The sequence below is a fragment of the Sinocyclocheilus anshuiensis genome, unplaced genomic scaffold (assembly GCF_001515605.1).
Source record: "Sinocyclocheilus anshuiensis isolate Anshui unplaced genomic scaffold, SAMN03320099.WGS_v1.1 scaffold1910, whole genome shotgun sequence".
NCBI lineage: Eukaryota > Metazoa > Chordata > Actinopteri > Cypriniformes > Cyprinidae > Sinocyclocheilus > Sinocyclocheilus anshuiensis.
The window spans coordinates 716,752-738,906 of record NW_015546013.1 but is presented as its reverse complement, the minus strand read 5'-3'; the positions used below and the strand labels follow the sequence as shown (position 1 = coordinate 738,906).

Here is a 22,155-nt window from a genome sequence, read left to right as displayed (position 1 = left end):
ACACGCACACACACACACACACACACACACACACACACACACACACACACACACACACACACACACACACCAATTTTAATCCAAGGCTAAATGTCAACAACAGTTAACAACTGTGGGAAATAAAAAAGGATTTTTGGAAATAAATGAAGTCTGGAAACCAATTAAAGGATGCTAAGGACAAAAACAACTTGATCTCCGCTCCTGACTTTTCAAAGACATACTCTGAGTCCGAATCCTGCAACAAGCTGCCTTATGAGAAAGCAGGGAGTCATCAATGCATGTCCAAAACCAATGTAACATTTTCTCTACTAAGATGCTTTTATCTTTTTGGAGGCAGCATAGATAGCTCTCTCTTTGGTTGTCATATTCTTAATTAAGGAAATTGTTTTGCAATACAATTTTTCTGAAAAGTTATCTTTAAATCTGCAAATGAGGCAATGTCTAATTAAATATGCACTAATTTGCATATAATTCCAGAACTGAAATATGAACATTGGATAAAGCAAAGTTCAAAATTCATTTTGTTGACATATCAGAATGAAAGGTTTTTGCAAGACATCTCCTTTTATCACTCCATAAATCAGAAAACACTATCAACAATTAGAAATAAAATCACCATAATTAACATTTACAGCATTATTAAATTGGCTAACACTATTGGATAAGTACTGAACTGAGCTGATGATGACTTCGTTGTTTTCTATAGTGCCGCTTTACATTTACAGTTTTTGATCTTTACACAGTTATTGAACGGAACTGAATCAACACTGAACTGGCTTCAGCTGAACAATGACACTACTGTTTTTCTTCTTTTAGACCTACTTTACAGCAGAATTGATCTCTGTTTGCATCTTTGAATCATTTTTTCCCATTTATCCCAGTAAAGCTGCTTTGAAACAATCTGATATATAAAGCGCTATGTAAATAATGGTGACTTGAGTTGATTTAATATTTATCAGGCAAATTATATAATAACAAACCCCTCTTCAGAAACCCTCAGAATATAGATAAAAACTGTAAGGTTTGGTGTATATATTTTGTTTTGGGAAAACAGCCTTTAAATGTGTATTGTAATTGAAGTCTACACATGCAAATTGATATAAATGTAAATGTATATTTTGGATGTTTTCTTTTCACTTCTCTGACAGAAGATGCAAAATACAGCAAAATCTCAAAACTGATCAGTGCCTGACAAAACAATGGTTTTGCCTGTAGTGTGTGGTACAAACAAAAAAAATCCCTTAACCTTTCTGGGTTGTAGCCCTCCAGCTCTTCCAGAAAGGTATTGGTGTTGGAGTACGGGTTCTCTGGGCTGGGTGTGATGAGGAACTTGAGAACGGTTCCCCTGGTGGATCCGAGGAACACCACAGTCCGATTGCGATGTGGGCCTGCCTCAGTGTCCACCACCATAGTGTTCAACTGGTACCTTAAAAGTGAGGGAAATCAAACAATATGCACACCATTACAGAAGCATATTGCTTTTATAAAACAGTTGCAACATCAATATGATGAAAGACAATAAAAGAGAACTTTTCAGCCAAGAATCTATTTCATCACGCTACATGTTTACAGTAGCCAAATAAAATGGGGTTTTAAAATCAACACGAAACTGCATTTGCAAGCCATTTTGCAACCATAATGTGATATATTTCCAAGAGAAACAGAATATTGAATAAGAAAAAACAATGTAACACTGTATTCTTTTCCCCACCCACATGGCCTATTTACAATTCTGATGAATAAAACAATCCTTTCAGAAGTTATTACAATTTGAATAAATTTGCAAAGAGATATTTTCTTTAGAATAGCACTCACTGATGAATTGTGCACTGAAACATTAAGAAAGTAAATAGGGTTCATTTTGATCCGCTGAATTCAGCTGATGGTCACATTTTGTCATTTAATAGTTTCAAACATAAATCAGATTTTAGTGCTGCCGCTATCTGTTTTAAACCATTCTTGGTGTATTATTCTTAATACAGCTTATGAAATAATTAAAAAGGGATGTAAGAGATAAGATTTGTAAATACTCTCTCTGTCAAGACTTAAGAAGATTAGGTGTAAAAAGGCTTATTTGGATTAAAGTCAGCAAACACAGAGGAGTTTCACCAGCGTCTCTGACGGCTCACACTAGTTTTTATTTTCTGTGTACTTTTACTTTATTGTAATCGTAAAAAAAACCCTGAGCTGACTATTTTTCAAGTCAGTGAAATCTGTTTATTCTGTTTATACTGAACGTTTATTCAAGATTAACATTCAGGCAAAATGGTCTGCTATTGAATATGAATCAAATGTACACCAGAGTACCACTCTCCTTTGTGTCAATTTACCTCTAGTTATCTTGAAGCAACCCAGTGGCCATTTCAATCAAATGTTTAAAAGCGAGATGATTTATAGCTACATTTTCCTCCTTGCAGAGAAGCTTTGCTTCGAGCCTGAAGGCCTCAGGCAATTTACTCTCTGCAGAAGCACTTCTGGAGTTCAGATTTATATTTTAACTAAGGGTTTTTTTCCCCACTAACCTTGAGAGACACTATAGGAACGCTCTTAATAGGAATGCTCCCAGAATGATGTCCTTTGAGTGTAGGTGCTGCTAACACTAACCACACTACAGCAGAGCTCGGACTTTGATTCCTGATATCTCAGCCAATTTCAGTTTAAGCAGCACGGCTTTTAGCAGACCTTGAGAATGACGTTTCACCTTTTCAACTCTCTGCAGCACACTTCATATAACAAGCATCTTGGGGTTTATTGATATTTTCCCACAACGCCTGTGCTGAGTAGTGTACTCATCTTACCGGACCATAGTCTTGACTATCCATGGTCTGTGTCCAAGCAAAGGAACCGCTTCATCCATCAGAGGATGAGTTTTGATGAAATTCAGCACTTCGTCGGGAAGGGTGTTGGAGGAGCTGAATCTCGAACCCTGGACAGCACATCCTCCAGGCCTAGGAAAGTAAAAGAAAGTAAAAGAACCACATTCATGATATAAATATCCAGAGATGGATAGATGGATGGATGGATGAATAGAACGAAAGGTCCGTAGATAGATAGATAGATAGATAGATAGATACACAGACAGACGGATGGATAAATAGAATGACATAGAATGACAAATGGATGGATGGAATGATAGAACAAAAGATAAGAGGAATGGATGGATGAATGGATGAATGATCAATAGATATATGGATGGATGGATGATCAATAGATATATGGATGGATGGATGAATAGAACGATAGATAGAATGATGGATGGATAGATGGATGGAATTACCGATTGACAGACTGATAGATGGAAGAATAGAATGAAAGATATAAAGATGGATATATGGATGGATGGAATGATAGATGGATGGATGAATAGAACGATAGATCGATAGATAGATAAATGGATGGATAGAGAGATAGATTGATAGATAGATGGATGGATGAATAGAATGACAGATAGAATGACGGACGGATGAATGGAACAATAAGTCAATAGATAGATGAGTGGATGGATGAATAGACCGATGGATGAATGAATGGATGGATGAATAGAATGATAGATAGAATGATGGATGGATGGATGGAATGACCGAATGACAGATTGATAGATGGATGAATAGAATGAAAGATAGAACAATGGATGAATGGATGTATGGAACGATAGATGGATGAATAGAACGTTAGATCGATAGATATATAAATGGATGGATAGACAGAGAGATTGATAGATAGATGGATGAAGGGATGAATAGAATGACAGATAGAATCACGGATGGATGAATGGAATGATAAGTCAATAGATAGATGAGTGGATGGATGAATAGACCGATGGATGGTTGGATGAATAGAAAAATTGATCGATGAATGGATAGATGAATAGAATGATGGATGGATGGATGAACAGAATGATGGATGTATGGATGGATGATGGATGAATTGAACAATAAATCAATGAATGGATGGATGAATAGAGCACTGTATGGATGGATGGATGAATAGAACATTAGATCGATAGATTGATAAATGGATGGATAGACAGAGAGATTGATAGATAGATGGATGAAGGATTGAATAGAATGACAGATAGAATCACGGATGGATGAATGGAACGATAAGTCAATAGATAGATGAGTGGATGGAAGAATAGACCGATGGATGGATGGATGGATGAATAGAAAAATAAATCGATGAATGGATGGATGAATAGAACGATGGATGTATGGATGGATGATGGATGAATTGAACAATAAATCAATGAATGGATGGATGAATAGAACACTGTATGGATGGATGGATGAATAGACCGATGGATCGATATAGATAAATGGATGGATGAATAGAATGGCAGATTCTATGACAGAACAATGGATAGATGAATAGAATGATAGATAGAATGATGGATAGAATGATAGATAGATGGATGGATGGATAGATGGATAGAATGATAGATGGATAGATAGATACCTGGGTTTAGGTACTAGTTCATCAGGTACAGGTGTCCATATGGATTCTGGTGATTTCTGCTCTTTGAATCTGCCCTCAAACACACGTGCCAGCTGCTGCATGTCAAACGCACACACCGCCGAGCCGGGGATGCTGGGTAGACACAGAGCAGCAAGAGGGTCAAGACACATCACTGATCCAATCCACACCTCAAACACACACACACACTCACAGTCTGACACATTTTCACAAGCACACACACACTGTTACCCGAAGCCAAAGTGACATGTCACAACAAGACCATTCGTTTTTCTGGAGCTGACAGACTAATCGACCAATCTGCCTCTGCTGCATCTCATTAGAGAGCGTCTCCACAGCCACTCACATCAGACTGATAAAAACTCAACTCAACGAGCTCACCACATTTACATACGGCTATTATATAGCACATAAGCATTATACATATAACAATACAACACATATATGGACTGCTTTTTCACCTTTTCGTGATGCTTTTGGTCACTATATGCTTTCAATGTATGAAAAAATATGAAAAACATCTTCTGAGTTTCATGAAAGAAAGAAAAACCTCTTTGAAAAGATATGAGGATGAATAGATGATGACAGTTTTATTTTTGGGGTGAATTCTTCCTTTTAAAAGCAAAATATTATAGCTTGATGCACATGAAACAAAAAGGAAATCATAGATCAGTCAGACACAGAAGGAAGCTGTAAAATGAACTGCCAGGATGGGCAAGTGTACAGCCCGATGGTGTATGTGTGTGTGTGTGTGTTTTCTGGTCTGCAGGTGTTCACCATGTGTTCCAGAGCAGCTTGTCTCTCTCTCTCCTCCACTTCCAAGCAGTGGGAGGTCAGATGGACTGTTGAGGAAACTTGGATCCTCTTATCTGTCCAGATTTCAGCTTTTAGCAACAACAAGACAACAAATCTTATCCAAGGCTTGTTGTGAACTGAAGCCTTATGCAAAATATGAAAGGATCAATTCTGGTGTGCTTTGATGCATACACACGAAAATGAATACTTATAAACTACTGTTCAAATGTTTGGGGTGAATAAGAAATTAATTTTTATTCAGCAAGGATAAATTAAATGGATCAAAAGTGACAGTAAAGACATTTATAATTTTACAAATAAAATAAATTTTTATTTATTAGATAATCGTGAAAAAGTATCCGTTTCCACAAAAATATGAAACAGCACAATTGCTTTCAATATTGATAATAACAACCAAATCAGCATATTAGAATGATTTCTGAAGGATAATGTGACACTGAAGACAGGAATAATGAAGCTCCATTCAGCTTTGCATCACAGAAGTAAATTACATTTTATAATATATATTAAAATATAAAAGTTATTTTAAATTGTAATATTATTTCACAATATTACTGTGTTTACAGTATTTTTGATTAAATAAATGCACCCTTGGTGAGCATAAGAGCCTTCTCTTAAAAACTACAATAAAAAAATCTCACCAACCCCAAACTTTTTGAACGGTAGTCCAAATAAAACTATTTTCAATGGTATTTTAAGTAAAATTATCTAAACATAATCTAGTAAAACTATATAAAAATTAGTAAAATCATATACATTTTAATTTCTTAATATATTAGATGAAGTTTTATACATTTTAAAAGATGATAATCATTATTCGTTTTCTTTTAACACAATTAAGTTTATTATTATTACAAAATAATAATAATTCCCCTTCTCCTTTTCTTGGAAATATTGTTTAGATTAAACGTATAAATGAATAAATGATAAACGTAAACGCACTTGTTCTCAATTTCAATTTCCATCCTATTATTATTTTGCTAAATCCCTTTCATTTTGTAAAAAATCCATGACATTTACCTCCAGGACATGTTATAATTTTTGTTGGGACAACAAACGTGTAAATATTAACACTGGGTTTGATTCTTGTGATGTTGTGTGAATTGTAAAACAGGAGCAGGCTGTTGGTCTGTGTCTGCGGTCACACATGGCCCCATCAGCTGCTCTCAGAACATGTGTGTTTGGAGCGCGGTGACAGATTTGGCGAGTTCTGGGTGGCGTCCCGCTGAAGCTGGAGAGAGAGGGCATGTCGGCACCCCTCACCTGCATCTGAGCCAACACTGGACAACATTTGGCCAATGCTGAGCCAAAGATGAACCAAACCTCATGGTCCTTTATCTGAAATGACTGCTGTGGCAAATCCAAGCCCTCGCACCTCCAACAAAACTCAAAAAGAGCCTCAAACAAAACAAACTTCATAGACTCAATCCAACAAACTTTGGTGAATCCACTGAATATTTCAACATCAAAAAAAAAAAAAAAAATGCTGGTAGGCTGGTTTTAGCTGATCTTTCCGTCTGGTCATAGCTGGTTTAGCAGGCTTGTTTTAGAGGGGTTTTGAACACTTCTTTAGTTGGTCAGGCTGGGAGACCAGCTGACCAACCAGGCAAAACCAGATGAACACCAGCTCGACCAGCTTAAACCAGCCAATCAGCATATGCTGGTTTTAGCTGTTTTTTCAGCAGGGAGGTTACTTTTAAACAAAATTTTGTTTTCTGGTGGTCTAAAATAAATATATTTCTTTCAACAGTGACTAAAAAGCATCAATAAAAGGTTAATTAAAAAAGTTAAATTAAAAAATTTATAATTTTACTCAATATTTTTGCATGCCATTTCATCTGTATTAGAGTACAGTGTTATTTTAGTATTTTATATACTATTAAACGCATGCATTACTTTGAAGTAGGCTTTATTTGCATATTATTTTAATTTTTCTTAGTTTTTTATATTTCTATATAGCTTTCATTTATTTTTATTTCCGTTTCAGTTTTAGTAATTTTACTTCAACTTATCTCCGTTTCTAATTTAAGCTCTTTTAAGTTTAAGTTTTTCATATAATATTTATATTTTATCTTACTTTAATTACCAAAAATATGACTTTATTTCTTCTGCGGCACATAAAAGAAGATATTTTGAAGAATGTTTGTAACCAAACAGTTTTGTTTCTCATTAACTTCCGTTATATGAAAAAAACAACAACAACAACAACAACAACAACAAAAAAACAATGTCAAAATCAAAGAGAAACGAAGCAGTTTGTTAACCAACATTTTTCAAAATATATATTCCTTTGTGTTCCACAGTAAAAAGAAAGTCACAGAGGTTTGGAACGACATTATGGTGAATAGATGAAGACAGAATTTTAATTGTTGGGTGAACCATGCAACAAGAAAGCTCACTTATATATAAATTAGTATATATAAATAGATGATACAAATTAACAAGTTATATTTTTTTATCAGACACTGAAAAGAAAATGTTACTCAACCCAATGGAATCATTTAGGGGAAATAATTTGGATGCAAGCTTGAATTTGAGACAATAGCTACATTATCCTGATGACAATGATGTGCAAATGAGTCCTTCCACCTTCCACACGGTGACTAAATAAAACTGAAGCAGATAAGACAGCTCCAGAGCAATCATCGCATTCGGATATGACGAGGTCTGCTCATTCAATTCTAATCATTCCATTTCTGCTCAATTCCGCTCTAATATCCCCCACTAATAGATACACGGAAAATACGAGCTCTGATCTGTTAAATATGGGCTATTGGTAATTGAAGGGCTTTGGGAACGAAGGGTCTCATTTGGAAAATTTGGAAAATGCGTGCAGATTGATGGACAGAGATGACGCAGTGGGCTTGGTGTTAATGGACTGATTTGGAGACAGGCCTGAGCCCGCCGCCTGCCGTGCTTATGGAGGACATCTGTGCCAAAGATTACACCAAATTAACAGAGATGTCACTGGATGGCACCTTCCTCTTCGTCTCTTTACTGCGCTTCCATGAGAAGCACAACCTTATAATTACCTCAACTATTTAAAAAGAATAAATGGAAAAACAATAATGTTCTACAAGACGGACACCTCTCTCATTTTACCTCAGCAGGTCACTAACAATGAAGGTGATTAAAAGAATAACGCAATGTTCCGACACACTGTGGCTTCATTAGTAGTGTTTGCTGGTTATTGCTCATAATTAGAAGGATAGTTCAACCAAAAATGAAAACTCTGTCTTCATTTACTCTCCCTCATGTTGTTTTGAACCTGCATGACTTACTTTCTTCTGCAGAATACAAATGAAGATATTTTGATGAATGTTATTTTAAAAACATTACTGGATCCCATTGACTGGAATTCTATGGGGAAAACTTTTTTTTAATATTACCTTTTGTGTTTTCCACAAATAAAGAAAGTAAACATGTTTGTACACTACCTTTCAAAAGTTGTGCTGTCTTTAATTTTTTTAATTAAAAAATTTAAGAATACACAATTTTACATATTTTTGCATGCTATTTCATCTGTATTAGAGTACAGTGTTATTTTAGTATTTTTACATACTATTATAGTATTTACTACTTTTTTGAATTTGCTTTTATTTTCATATTTCCAGTTTTCCTTATAATTTTAGTTTTAGCAATTTTATTTAGTGAAGTTAATTTTTATTTTATTTTTTTAATTGAGTATTGTATTGTATAATTACCAAAAATGATTTTAAAATAAAATAAAATAAACATGATGCAGCAAAACTGTTTCCAACATTGCTAATAATCAGAAATATTTATTAAGCAGCAAATCAGCATATTAGAATGATTTCTGAAAGATCATATGACACTGAAGACTGGAGTAATGATGAATTTGCATCACAGGAATAACTTACATTTTAAAATACATTCAAACAGAAAATGTTTCTTTTAAATTGTAATAATATTTCACAATATTACTTTATTTTATTGTAATTTGATCAAATAAATGCAGCCTTGTGAGCATAAGAGAAAAAAAAACCTTATGAAACTCCAAACTTTTCCTTCACAAAAGAGTTTTGTATGTGCGTTGCCATTGCAAAAACTGAGACGGGCAGACGGGGTCCGAATAGGAGCCATTTGGAGAACACCTCTTAAGCCAATAAGCTGTCAGAAGTTTGTGGCCTCCAACTCTAATCGAGCTCTACTTCCACCCTGTTCTCTCTGGCTCTCGGCCCTGGTCACCTATCGTCCACTACTTTAAAGGCTTTCTGGCGCCGTGCCACGGTGTAACTGCCCAGCCCAGTGGGCTTGAGGTGAACGGGCCAAGATCACCTCATCACACAAAGCTCTGCGGCAAAGCCTCTCGCGGCCATTTGAGACAGGACACCACGGGGGGCTGAGAAATGAGGTCTAAACGAGAAAAATGGACATGGTGCAAAGCAGGAGGAGCCTCATGCTGTTTGTACTTTGGCATAAAAGCTCAGCCATAACTCTAGAGCGAGTAACACAGCCAGACCACAGCACACAATAACTCTCCCTTCAGATGTTACTGCGAACTACTGTGAAAAATGAAGCATTTATGATATTTAAGGTAAGATATTTAAGAAACACATTTAAAACAACAGATAGCTTGGCTACAGTAAACAACTTAAGTTAAGCTAAAGAACTATATTACTTGCCAACTTTGTACTTTTTTGTACAATTGTATTTTTTATTCTGATTATTACTATTATTATTCCTATTTGAAAAATAATACTAATCATAATATCATTTGGATTATTATTATGTAATTTGATCAAATAAATGCAGCCTTGTGAGCATAAGAGAAAAAAAAACCTTATGAAACTCCAAACTTTTCCTTCACAAAAGAGTTTTGTATGTGCGTTGCCATTGCAAAAACTGAGACGGGCAGACGGGGTCCGAATAGGAGCCATTTGGAGAACACCTCTTAAGCCAATAAGCTGTCAGAAGTTTGTGGCCTCCAACTCTAATCGAGCTCTACTTCCACCCTGTTCTCTCTGGCTCTCGGCCCTGGTCACCTATCGTCCACTACTTTAAAGGCTTTCTGGCGCCGTGCCACGGTGTAACTGCCCAGCCCAGTGGGCTTGAGGTGAACGGGCCAAGATCACCTCATCACACAAAGCTCTGCGGCAAAGCCTCTCGCGGCCATTTGAGACAGGACACCACGGGGGGCTGAGAAATGAGGTCTAAACGAGAAAAATGGACATGGTGCAAAGCAGGAGGAGCCTCATGCTGTTTGTACTTTGGCATAAAAGCTCAGCCATAACTCTAGAGCGAGTAACACAGCCAGACCACAGCACACAATAACTCTCCCTTCAGATGTTACTGCGAACTACTGTGAAAAATGAAGCATTTATGATATTTAAGGTAAGATATTTAAGAAACACATTTAAAACAACAGATAGCTTGGCTACAGTAAACAACTTTTACTAAAGAACTATATTACTTGCCAACTTTGTACTTTTTTGTACAATTGTATTTTTTATTCTGATTATTACTATTATTATTCCTATTTGAAAAATAATACTAATCATAATATCATTTGGATTATTATTATTATTAATAACAAGAACAACAATAATAATAATAAACAATTCTTGCACCAAATCACACAGTTCATTAGCCTAATTGTAGGCTGTTGTTGATGGTTGCAAACAAACATACAAAATATTAATACATAAATATGTTCAATAATAACAATAATAATAATTGTTCACAAATAATATAATTCAGTATCCTATGTATGGTTATATATTAACATATGGCTTATATATGGTCATATAATAATAATAATAATAAAAAAAAATAATATCAAATAATATACAAAAATATTACTAAAGAAATCTGGCACTGTTCAATAACAACAACAACAACAACATCAACAATAATATGTGAATATATTACCATATGTATGGCTATATATTAATATATGGCTTATATATGGGTATTTAATAATAATAATAATTATTATAATAATAAAGTATTGAGAGACCGTTCAATACTACAACATCGACTACTAATAATAACAATCAGATTTAATATTTCTTGAGCCAAACAATATACTTTATTATCCTAACTGTAGTATGTTGATGGTTACCAAGTAAAATCTAAATATTAATACAGAAATCGGTTAATGTTGTATAAATAATAATAATAATAATAATAATAAAGTATTGAGAGACCATTCAATACTACAACTTCTACCACTAATAATAACAATCAGATTGAATTTTTCTTGAGCCAAACAATATACTTATTATACAATATACAATATAATTATTATTATGTTGTTGTTGTTGTTGTTAATAATAGTAATAATAATAATAATTATTATTAAAAAGGCAGTATGCCAATCAAGGCTGTGCGTTAGAGTGATTTGTTATATGGTTAAGAGAGATTACCTGAGGTAAAATCACTGTTATTGACAGCCACTCGTGACTTATTGCGTTATTCTTCATTCACATGCAGAGAACAAAACATAAACCAAAAGCGGTCACAGTACACACATAAATAAGTGCATCTTTCACACGGTGAACACATTGTCCCCTCAAATGATTTCCAACTTCTCATTCATCTTTATCCCTTTCTTTTCTCAGCGGCTGTCCTATGATTTGCTCTTGAGAGCAGATACAACACCAAAAACATTCCCCTGGAAGCTGATGATGAAGCTCATTTTTATTCTAATCATACGAACACAATGAGAGGTAATCTAGTGAAAATGGCCCTCATCATCCACCTGATGGACTGCAGTATATCATGCTGAACACACACTCATCGTATGCTTACCCGCGGAGCCTGTAGACTAGTGAGGGCTCTTACAGTGTGTTACGAGCTCTCGGGACCCACACTGAGAGCTGACAGAACAACATTTGGGCTGGTTTTATGATGTACTTGACTGTTTATCCAGTTAGCTCAGCACAGAACAGAACAATTCATTCTTGTTCATAAGCCCATGAGCTCAGATTATCGGCTGGTTGTTCTACAGTATCTTCTGCCATCTCTTTTCCTCTCTTTGTCGCCGTAGCCCTTTATTTTGGGTCTACAGTATGTAAATGTCGATTCTCTATTGGGAGTTATTTCAAGCCCTGTTGTTTCAGGAGTCGCACTGCGCCAAAGCGCAATTCAATGTTGAATTCAACGTCAAATCTTTAGTTTTTTAGCTTGTTCCAGTGATCATTTATACTCCCAGGTATGCTGTGCCACTGTAAAACCGCTCTGTGATACGACAAAGAGATATTTTACATTTACTGCATGTGTCAATCATGGAGTATCTGGCACCCATTTAGAAATGTTATGCCACATTTGCTCGGAGGGGGTTCAGTTTCCACACAGATATAAAATGTCAGTGTATAAACCTCCAGTGAGAGTGTTTCATCTCTTACCTTCCCGTGCAAATCAGCCTGTGGCGGCACTGTGGTGATGGTGATACCATGATACTTTGTGAGATAATCGTTGTAAAATAATCAGCATAAAGAATCAGCAAATGAGTTAGGACTAATGTTGCATCACATAATTACTATGGTAGTGTCCAATACCATATTAATACACACAACTGTTTTATAATGTTTTAAAAGAAGTCTCTTATGCTCAACAAGGCTGTATTTATTTGATAAAAAAAATACAGTAAAAACAGTAATATTGTGAAATATTATTACAATCTAAAAGAGCTGATTTCTGCTTGAATATATTTTAAAATGCAATTTATTTCTGTGATGCCAAGCTAAATTTTCAGCATCATTACTCCAGTCTTCAGAAATCATTCTATGATGCTGATATGCTGCTCAAGAAATATTTATTATTATCAATGTTGAAAACAGTTGTGCTTTTTAATAATTTTGTGGGAAAAAGTCCTAATTGTATTTTTCAGGACACTTTTATGAATAAAAAGTATTAAAAAAAATGTTGAAAAGAAAATTAAAATTGTGAATCAAAAGCATTTATTTTAAATTTAAATATTTTGTAAAATTCTAAACTTTTTCTATCACTTTTAACTAATTTGATGCATCATTGATAAATAAACGCATTAATTTATTTACAAAAACCAAAGAAACAAAACCCGTTTGAAAGGTACCATGGCACAAGTTTAGATAAAAGTGTCTGACAAATGCAGAAATGTAAATAGACCATGCAATATAAATAGTACTGTAAAGTATCTCATAGAATACCATGGTATTTCCATCATAATAGTGTCTAAAACAACTACTATGGTACATTTTGTACAGGCTTCCCAGGCAGAAGCACATTTCTCTAAATATATAGTTGTTTCTCTTTCTCTGACTCGCTCCCTTCGCACATTTTGACAGATGTCACAACTGTTACTGTAAACTACAGCACAATGTGAGCTGGCCATTTATAATCCTGAGGAAAGCAGATCAGTGTTTTGTCCATTGTTAAAATGTGTTTATGGCATTTCTTAACATCTCCGATAACAGAATTTTAAACAGTCTTTCTCCCGAGACAATCAAACTCTCACGACTCTTCACTCTTTCTTCTGGAGAAAAAACAGGCCTTGTAGGCAGAATATCAAAAGAACAAAATCCAAATTGCCTTGAAATTGGATTCATTCGTGCTGCTCGGGTTCAAAACAGACTAATAAGTAGCGAAATCACAGAGGAGCGTGCGTACATGCGTTTGTAGAACCGCTTTCCATTTCCCTTCAATTTAGTTACGTTTCATAATCTTTACACATTTACGGGGTGAATGTCACAAAAACATGCCCACATCATATTTCACCACCAACCCCAAAGGAAATTATATTTTACTAACAAAAAAAAAAAGAGTCTATTTTAAGACATTATTTTAATGACAGTTAAGAACTTTCTCCCTCATCACCTTAATGAAAAAAATCTCATTCTCATAACTGTGCGTGGATGTTTTACTCATTTTTGTGAAATTCTCATTATTGTCAATGGTGATTCTTATTAGATTCACATTAGTTTAACATAGTATTTTTTTTTATTTTAGTAAAATATAAAAGCGTCAACATATCATTGTATATAATTATTGTTATTTAATTACTGTACTTGGAATTAGATGAGAATTTGATGGGGAAAATGTACTTGACTGTCATAAAAAATACAGAAAAATAAAATAAAATAATAAAATGAATCATTATTTTTCTTTATTTTAATTAATGTAACTAGATTTAAAAAAAATTTCATTATAATTATAGGAATTTGGTAGAAAAATATGACTACTTGACATGAAACTAAGAAAATAATTGCATAGATAGACAGAATAAATAAATAACTATATATATATATATATATATATATAATTATTGTAATGAAAATAAATAACATTTATGAAATTTAAAAATAAATGTTTTTTATATTATATTTCTAAAAATTTGGTGGCAAAAATATGTTTAATTGTCACGAAAATAATATCATACAGTAATAAACAAACTGTCAGGAGTATGGACTGTTTGTGTTGGGTTTTTCTCCCCATGTGCTCCCCGTGACCCAGTTTCTCCCTCTCGTTTCGATTAGTCATTTGGTTCAGGTGTGTCCCGTTCATTACCCTCATTTAGTCTTGTATATAAAGTGTTGTCAGTTCCTGGTTTCCTTTGTCCGGTGTTAACGTCAGTAATATGTGCTACATGTGTGTCTCCTGCTTACCCTGTGTTACCCCTGTGTGGATTAATAAAGACCGTTCTTTGATTTAAAAATAAATGTTTTTTATATTATATTTCTAAAAATTTGGTGGCAAAAATATGTTTAATTGTCACGAAAATAATATCATACAGTAATAAACAAACTGTCAGGAGTATGGACTGTTTGTGTTGGGTTTTTCTCCCCATGTGCTCCCCGTGACCCAGTTTCTCCCTCTCGTTTCGATTAGTCATTTGGTTCAGGTGTGTCCCGTTCATTACCCTCATTTAGTCTTGTATATAAAGTGTTGTCAGTTCCTGGTTTCCTTTGTCCGGTGTTAACGTCAGTAATATGTGATACATGTGTGTCTCCTGCTTACCCTGTGTTACCCGTGTGGATTAATAAAGACTGTTCTTTGTGAAACTCTGTCGTCTCCTTGCTCCTCGTTCCAACACAGCAGCAACGTGACACAAACAAACAAACATTATGTTTTGCTGCAAGATATTACTGACATGAAAATAAACACAATTAAATATATAATTATTATATAATTATTGTCATAAAATAAATAACTATATTTATGATCTTTAAAATAAACATATACTGAAAATAAAATACACCTTTTCTTTCTTTTGGCTTTGGTGTGAAATATGAACCAGGTAAGTTCTTAAGAAATTCACCTTTACAGTGCCTTACAAATAATAGTAACCAGAGAGATCTGGGAATGGAAACTGATAAGACAATAAATGGTGCCAATATGATTTGAGGAAATAACCTTCTCAAAGGTTTTTGTCCTTATTTGCATCAGGGCTGTTGAATCACATTACTGTCTCATCTGCATTCATCATCATTCACTCACACACACAGATTGTTCCAATATAATGCAAATGATCACACCGTCCTCTTTAGGATGCCTCCTGTATGAGTGTGTGTACCTGTTGGAGGGTGTTGAGAAGACCCCCAGGATGACGTCCCTGCCCTGCATGCGTATGATGGGGCTTGTGGACTGCAGCAGGTTAAAGTAGAAGTGCGAGTCTCCCGGGATCGAGCAGTTCAGACGCGCTTTCAGAAACGACGTCCACTGGCGCTCCAACACCCGCTGAGAGCCGCCCACACACACACACACACACACACACACACACACACATTCAAAATGAAAAGAGTTCAGTTTTTATTCCACACAGCCTCTATTCAGAGCTACAATCAAAGTGACTATTCACTGGAGAACTGCTTTTCAACCTCACACTTCAATCATGAGAATTCAGCTGTTTGACAATAGTGTAAAAACCTAAAGGGGCCATATGCTCTGCTCTATTGCATTTTATTATTAGTTTTTTTTAACAGTCCAATTATAAAGTTGGTTAAGGCTTCTTGTGCCAAAAGTCGTCATAATTTAGTTTTGCCCAAACCATTTTCTCACTTTCATTTTAATTAAAGGAAATGGAGGAAACAATATTAGTTTGAAGAAAAAAGTCTTAATAATGGATTTGTTTATTACAAACATGCAGCTTTTCGCTTTACAAGATGGCAATTGATGGACTGGAGTGGTGTGGATTACTTGTGGATTATTGTGATGTTTTTATTAGCTCTTCATTCTGACGGCACCCATTCACTGTGGAGGATCCACTGGTGAGCAAGTGATATGATGCTACATTACATTAGAAAGTCCGTTCCAATGAAGAAACAAACTCATCTGCATCTTGGATGGCCTGAGGATGAGTACATTTTCAGCAAATTTTCATTTTTGGGTAAACTACTCCTTTAAATTAAAAATACCATTGCTACCAGATCTTTACAGTACTGTACCTTTAATATGTCAATGTTAAAGTGTTATGATTGGCTGACCTCTGAGTAATGGGCGGCGCACTATCAAGTTTCTCAATACTGAATTGTCATTGATAGCTATTCATGGACAATCAAACTGTATATTAATGTGCAAGTTATGAGTGCGATAATACCACCTTGATTAATTATCAACATTAAATGGTAAGAATGGACTGCTGGGGTCAGTCATTTTTTAAGGATGCAATAAATTGATAAAAAGTTTATAAATTTATAATGTTACAAAAGATTCTTTTTCAAATAAATGTCATTCCTCTCAACTTTCTATTCATCAAAAAATCTTTAAAAAAAAAAAAACAATTTCTACAAAAATATTATAACCAAATCACTATATTAGAATGATTTCTTAAAGATCATGTGACAGTGAAGAATGAAGTAATGATGTTAACAATTCAGCTTTGCATCACAGAAATAAATGACATTTTAAATCACATTCAAATAGAAACCTTTTAACTGTAATAATATTTCACATTATTACTCTATTTTTAATCAAATAACTGCAGCCTTGGTGAGCAAAAGAGACTTCTTTCAAATACAGCAAATTTGACCAACCCCAAACTTTTGAACAGCAGCGTAAATCTCTGCCTGTATTTTTCTTTCTTACCTTCTCCAGGTAGTTGAACTCCATGGCCATCTCCCTGAAGAAGAAGTAGATATGAGGCCCCCATTCCACGGCGCTCACAAAATAAGGCTCTGTAAGACACACACACAAACACAGGCTTTAATTTTACAGTCTGAGGGCGTCCTATGGAGAAATTGCAGCTCAAATAAGTAAACACTCATCAGTCATTATAAAAACATTTCATCTGAACAAACAACATATGCACAGTCCCAGAGGGAGGCGGGGAGAGAAAGAGATATACAGCGAGAGAACTGAATGAGGCAGAGATAGTCCGCATAAAACATGCACGTCCTCTTAAATAAAGCAAAGAGAGTGAAGAGAGGACATTTGGAGGTCTTGGCCTCCCCTCTCTCTCTCCTTGAGCGGTATGTGTTTTAGAAAGCAGACGCAGGTTTTTGCAGCTCCATACGGGATGTCAGTCTCACTCCCTCAATGATTCTTTTATAGAGATATTCAACTCATAGCTCTCCAGTATTCAAAGTTCAAACAGAGAGCTCTAAATTACACACACATCCACCTATTCTCATCTGAATGAGGCTCTAAGAGCTCCGTGCAGTTTCCCGTTGTTACAAGGTCTCGCATATTTGTGAAAAAAAAATCCTATTTGGTTTTGTTAGTACTCTCTGGTGTGAAATCACACTCAGAATTCAGTGCTGTGAGCTGCGTCCTGAAACTATTTTAAAATCTACAAAACAAACCCCACTTCAGGATGACAGGTAGATTGCAGAGTGAGACAAATGCAATTCATTTTTACTAAACTGAAAAACTGACTTTAAAAGGAATAATCCAGGTTAAGTGCAGCTTTTGCTCTATTGACGGTTTATGCGGTATGATGAACAGAAAATAAGTTTGACCTGTCCCTTGTTTGAATCTGTTTCTGTAGCACTAAAAATTATGTTTAAAATACACAAAAATAGTGTTCCAACTTATGTTATGACCAACTAAGCAACACTCTTAAAAATACATTTTCTAAATATGTTTTTTCACAGTGATGCCACAGAAGAACCTTACAGTGAACAGTTTTTTTAGTGTGAAGAACATTTTAATTTTCTGAAGAACCTTTTTTTCACTATGAAGCACCTTTTGTGTGATGGAAAGGTTCTTTGGATGTTCTTAAAGGAACCATCAATGCCAATAAAGAACCTTTATTTTTAAGAGTGAAGTAAGCCAGTGATACCATAGAAGGACCATTTTTGGTTCCCCAAAAAACCTCTCAGTGAACAATTCCTGTAAATAACAGTTTTTTCTTAGTGTGAAGAACATTTTGAGATTCTAAAGAACATTTTTTTCCATAATAAAGAACCTTTTGTGGAATTGAAAGTTTCCATGGATGTTAAAGGTTCTTCATGGAACCATCAATACTAATAAAGAAGCGTTATTTTTAAGAGTGTAGCTAAGAATGTCTGAGGATGGTCAGCTAGTCAACTAGACCAAAATGTTCCCATTTTTTATTTTAAAACATAGTTATTTAGCTTATTTCTGTGTTGAATATCTGTCAGTTGTACTATTGAAAGGCCATATTTAGTGCCCAAAATATTGTTAAAACCGCTTCTGATTGTGTCTAGTTATTAGACATGAAACAGTCTAGGGCTTTTTAAAAAATCAGACAATCCACTGACTAGTTGATGTTGAAAATATGTATTTTTGCACATCCATAAACCTCAGTTTAAATGGGAGCTGAGCTTTGATAACTCCTACAGGAATTACTTTGGTAATGCAAAGCCAAGTCTTTTTTAATAATATAAAAAAAAAAAAAAAATCTAATCACAATTAATTGCATACATCAATATTTGATGAGAAAAGTACCTAATCAAGATTTTAAAAATGACACTAGTAATGGGGTTGGCAACATTTTGGCATCATGTTAATGTTTCTGAAAAAATGCTCATGAATGCTTTACTAAATGAAACAGTTTTAAATAGCTGTTTTATATTTGAATACATTTGAAAGTGTAATTTACTCCTGTTATGCAAAGTAGAAATTTCAGCATCATTTCTCCAGTCTCCAGTGTCACACGATTCTTCAGAAATCATTCTAATATGCTGATTTGCTGCTCAAGAAACATTTCTTATTATTCTATGTTGAAAATATTTAATGTTTTTGTAGAATAATTTTTTTTCAGTATCCTTTGATGAACAGAAAGTCCAAAAGAACAGCATTTATTTGAAAAAGTTTATTTTTTGCAACATTATAAATGTCTTTACTGTCACTTTTGATCAGTTCTTGCTGAATAAAAGTATTAATGTTATTGATTTATTTATTTTACTATAATTACTAACCCCAAAGTTTTTGAATGATAATACGTACTGTATATTATTGTGATAGATGAAAACATTGAGGAAAAACCCTAATTGTTAGTACATAGTAATGTTTAAATATTTTTCAGTTCTTAAAATAAATAAATCAATCAATCAATCAATAAATAAATAAACAAATAAAGAAATAAAATGTTCTGTGGCATGCCACAAATGCCCAAGACTATTCCTTAAATATAAACAAAATCAAGAACAAAACAGATGACAAATAAAACAAAACAAAACAAAACAAAACAATGTATTTATATTGCCAAACATTCATGGTTTTATTTTATGCATGAAACAGTACCTCTGAACCATTTGGAATCATGCTTGATCGTGCGCAGGGCTGGACTCTCTCCCAAACTGCGGTAAATGACAGCGTCGATGGCCAGGAAGTCAGTCACTGTCCCTGTGAACAAGCTGCCCTCTGAGGTCAAACGGCAGAGGTCAGCGGTCAATAACCAGAAGTGAGGATCGACATTGTGTCATGATGATATATGTGGCAAAAGGTTCGAACGGAAAGTCCTTGAGCTTAACGATGTTAAGAAGAGGTGGTTAAACACATTTATGGAGGCAAATAAAACGGCTATAAATTAGGTGATATTAAAAATTATTATGCTGTGTATCCACTGGGTGTACGGCTCTTATTATCACAGATTAAAAAGTGCTAAACAAATCAGTCCATTATGTAAATAATGTGAGGTAGAGTCATTACATAGCCACAAAAGACAGTCAGTTACCTGCAAACAGAGCCACGTTAGCGTGTTTGGGATCATAAGGACATCGGGCCATTCCACTGATGGGCTCGCCGACCAATTCCAGAGTGTCTCTCTGAACAAACACACACACATACTGTTTGTGAGGACAGGATATGACACTCTGAGAAGATGATAGCTGTTATAAACCACACATATCTCCAAACACATTCACAAGCGCTGCTATCATTTCTACACGCTTCCGGCAACAGTCGAGAGTGTTAGTGAGCGTGTGCATGTGCATGTGTGAGAGAGACTTCAAACACAACTGTAGTGCGTGACGATTTAACTCACAAATAAAACAAACCTACCAAACTGTCTCCAGAAAGGCTTTCTCAGTTTTATATGAAGCAATAAATCAGCTCTGATCTTGTAATATACTGTAAAAACAAAGATTTGAAGATGTGGCCTGAAAAATCTGCTCGCAACAAAAGGGTGATTCTCATGAAGTATCCATGTGAAATGTCACCACAAATAAAAAAAGAAAAAAAGAAAAAAAGAAAATATATTTTGCATTAAGATGAAACATTAAATACTATATGACCATCTGAACATTTAAAAAAAACTAGAGCTGTCAAACGATTAATCGCGATTAATCGCATCCAAAATAAAAGTTTTTGTTTACATAATATATGTGTGTATTGTGTATATCTATTATGTATATATAAATACACACGCATAGAGCATATATTTTGAAAATATTTACATGTTTTTACATGTATATATTTATATTCATATAATTTATATCATATATAAATATATTTAATATATAAATGTAACATTTTTTTTTTAATATATACATGCATGTGTGTGTATTTATATATACATAATTAACAGTACACACACATATATTATGTAAACAAAAACTTTTATTTTGGATGTGATTAATCGCGATTAATCTCGATTAATAATTTGACAGCACTAAAAAAACTAAATTCTTTGGCAATGTATGTATGCCAGATAAATAAATGAATAAATAAATAATAAATAAATTACTTTTTATCTCACAATTCTGACTTTTTTTCTCACAAATTCTGAAAATAAGTCAGAATTGCAAGATATAAAGTCAGAATTGCTATATATAAATACAGAATTGTGAAATATAAAGTCACAATTCTGAGAGAAAAAGTCACAAATAGAATAGTCAAAACGATCTTTTTATTTTTTTATTATGTGGCAAAAAAAACAGTATTGTGAGAAGTAAACTTGCTATTGCGAGAAAAACTGTTTATATTTTGCAAGTCTAACCTTTTTTTTTTCTCAGAATTGCTAGTTTATATCTTGCAATTTTTGTATTTACGGTCTAGCAACTCAGGCTTCAGCGGTGGTGGTTTCCCGTTTCGAGTGGGTTGCACACATCAGGCTGCACTACCCCCTGTTTGTGTTGCAGATGATCATCTCCCCTGTGCGCCTCAGCACGCTAAAAGAGCTTTTTCCCTAAAAGAGCAATTTCGGGTGCGTCTTTTTAAAGACAACGTTGCGTGGCAAACTTGACGTTACGTCTTTGTAAAGACGATGTGGGTCTTGCTATAGACAACGTATCACCCGGGCGTTTCTGGATGCGGTCGTTACCTGGCGCTGGGTGATGGTCACGATCGCTGCCTCACGTGCCTGGGCATGTAGCACGCTGAGGTGGCGTTTGTGGATGAGTCATCTTCTCATTGCGGGAAGATGATCATCTCGGAGTCGCGGGCCAAGCTCCGTTTCCTCAAAAGGCGGAGTTTCGTTGCCTCTGCCGCGATCTAGTTCTCCTCATGGCGGCAGCCAGG

General features: G+C 34.7%; 1 protein-coding gene across 1 annotated transcript in view; it reads right to left on the bottom strand.

Moving 5' to 3' along the window:
* The window catches only part of LOC107698499 (semaphorin-6B-like), a 139,540-nt gene that overhangs the window by 13,838 nt on the left and 103,547 nt on the right, over positions 1 to 22,155 (bottom strand). Inside the window, exons 7-13 of the mRNA XM_016499525.1 lie at positions 20,372 to 20,462; positions 19,939 to 20,058; positions 17,293 to 17,405; positions 15,806 to 15,990; positions 4,456 to 4,587; positions 2,799 to 2,948; positions 1,247 to 1,426 (exon numbers count right to left, since the gene is read on the bottom strand). Of these exons, the coding sequence (XP_016355011.1) occupies positions 1,247 to 1,426; positions 2,799 to 2,948; positions 4,456 to 4,587; positions 15,806 to 15,990; positions 17,293 to 17,405; positions 19,939 to 20,058; positions 20,372 to 20,462 (971 nt within the window). The remainder of the gene's footprint in view (positions 1 to 1,246; positions 1,427 to 2,798; positions 2,949 to 4,455; positions 4,588 to 15,805; positions 15,991 to 17,292; positions 17,406 to 19,938; positions 20,059 to 20,371; positions 20,463 to 22,155) is intronic.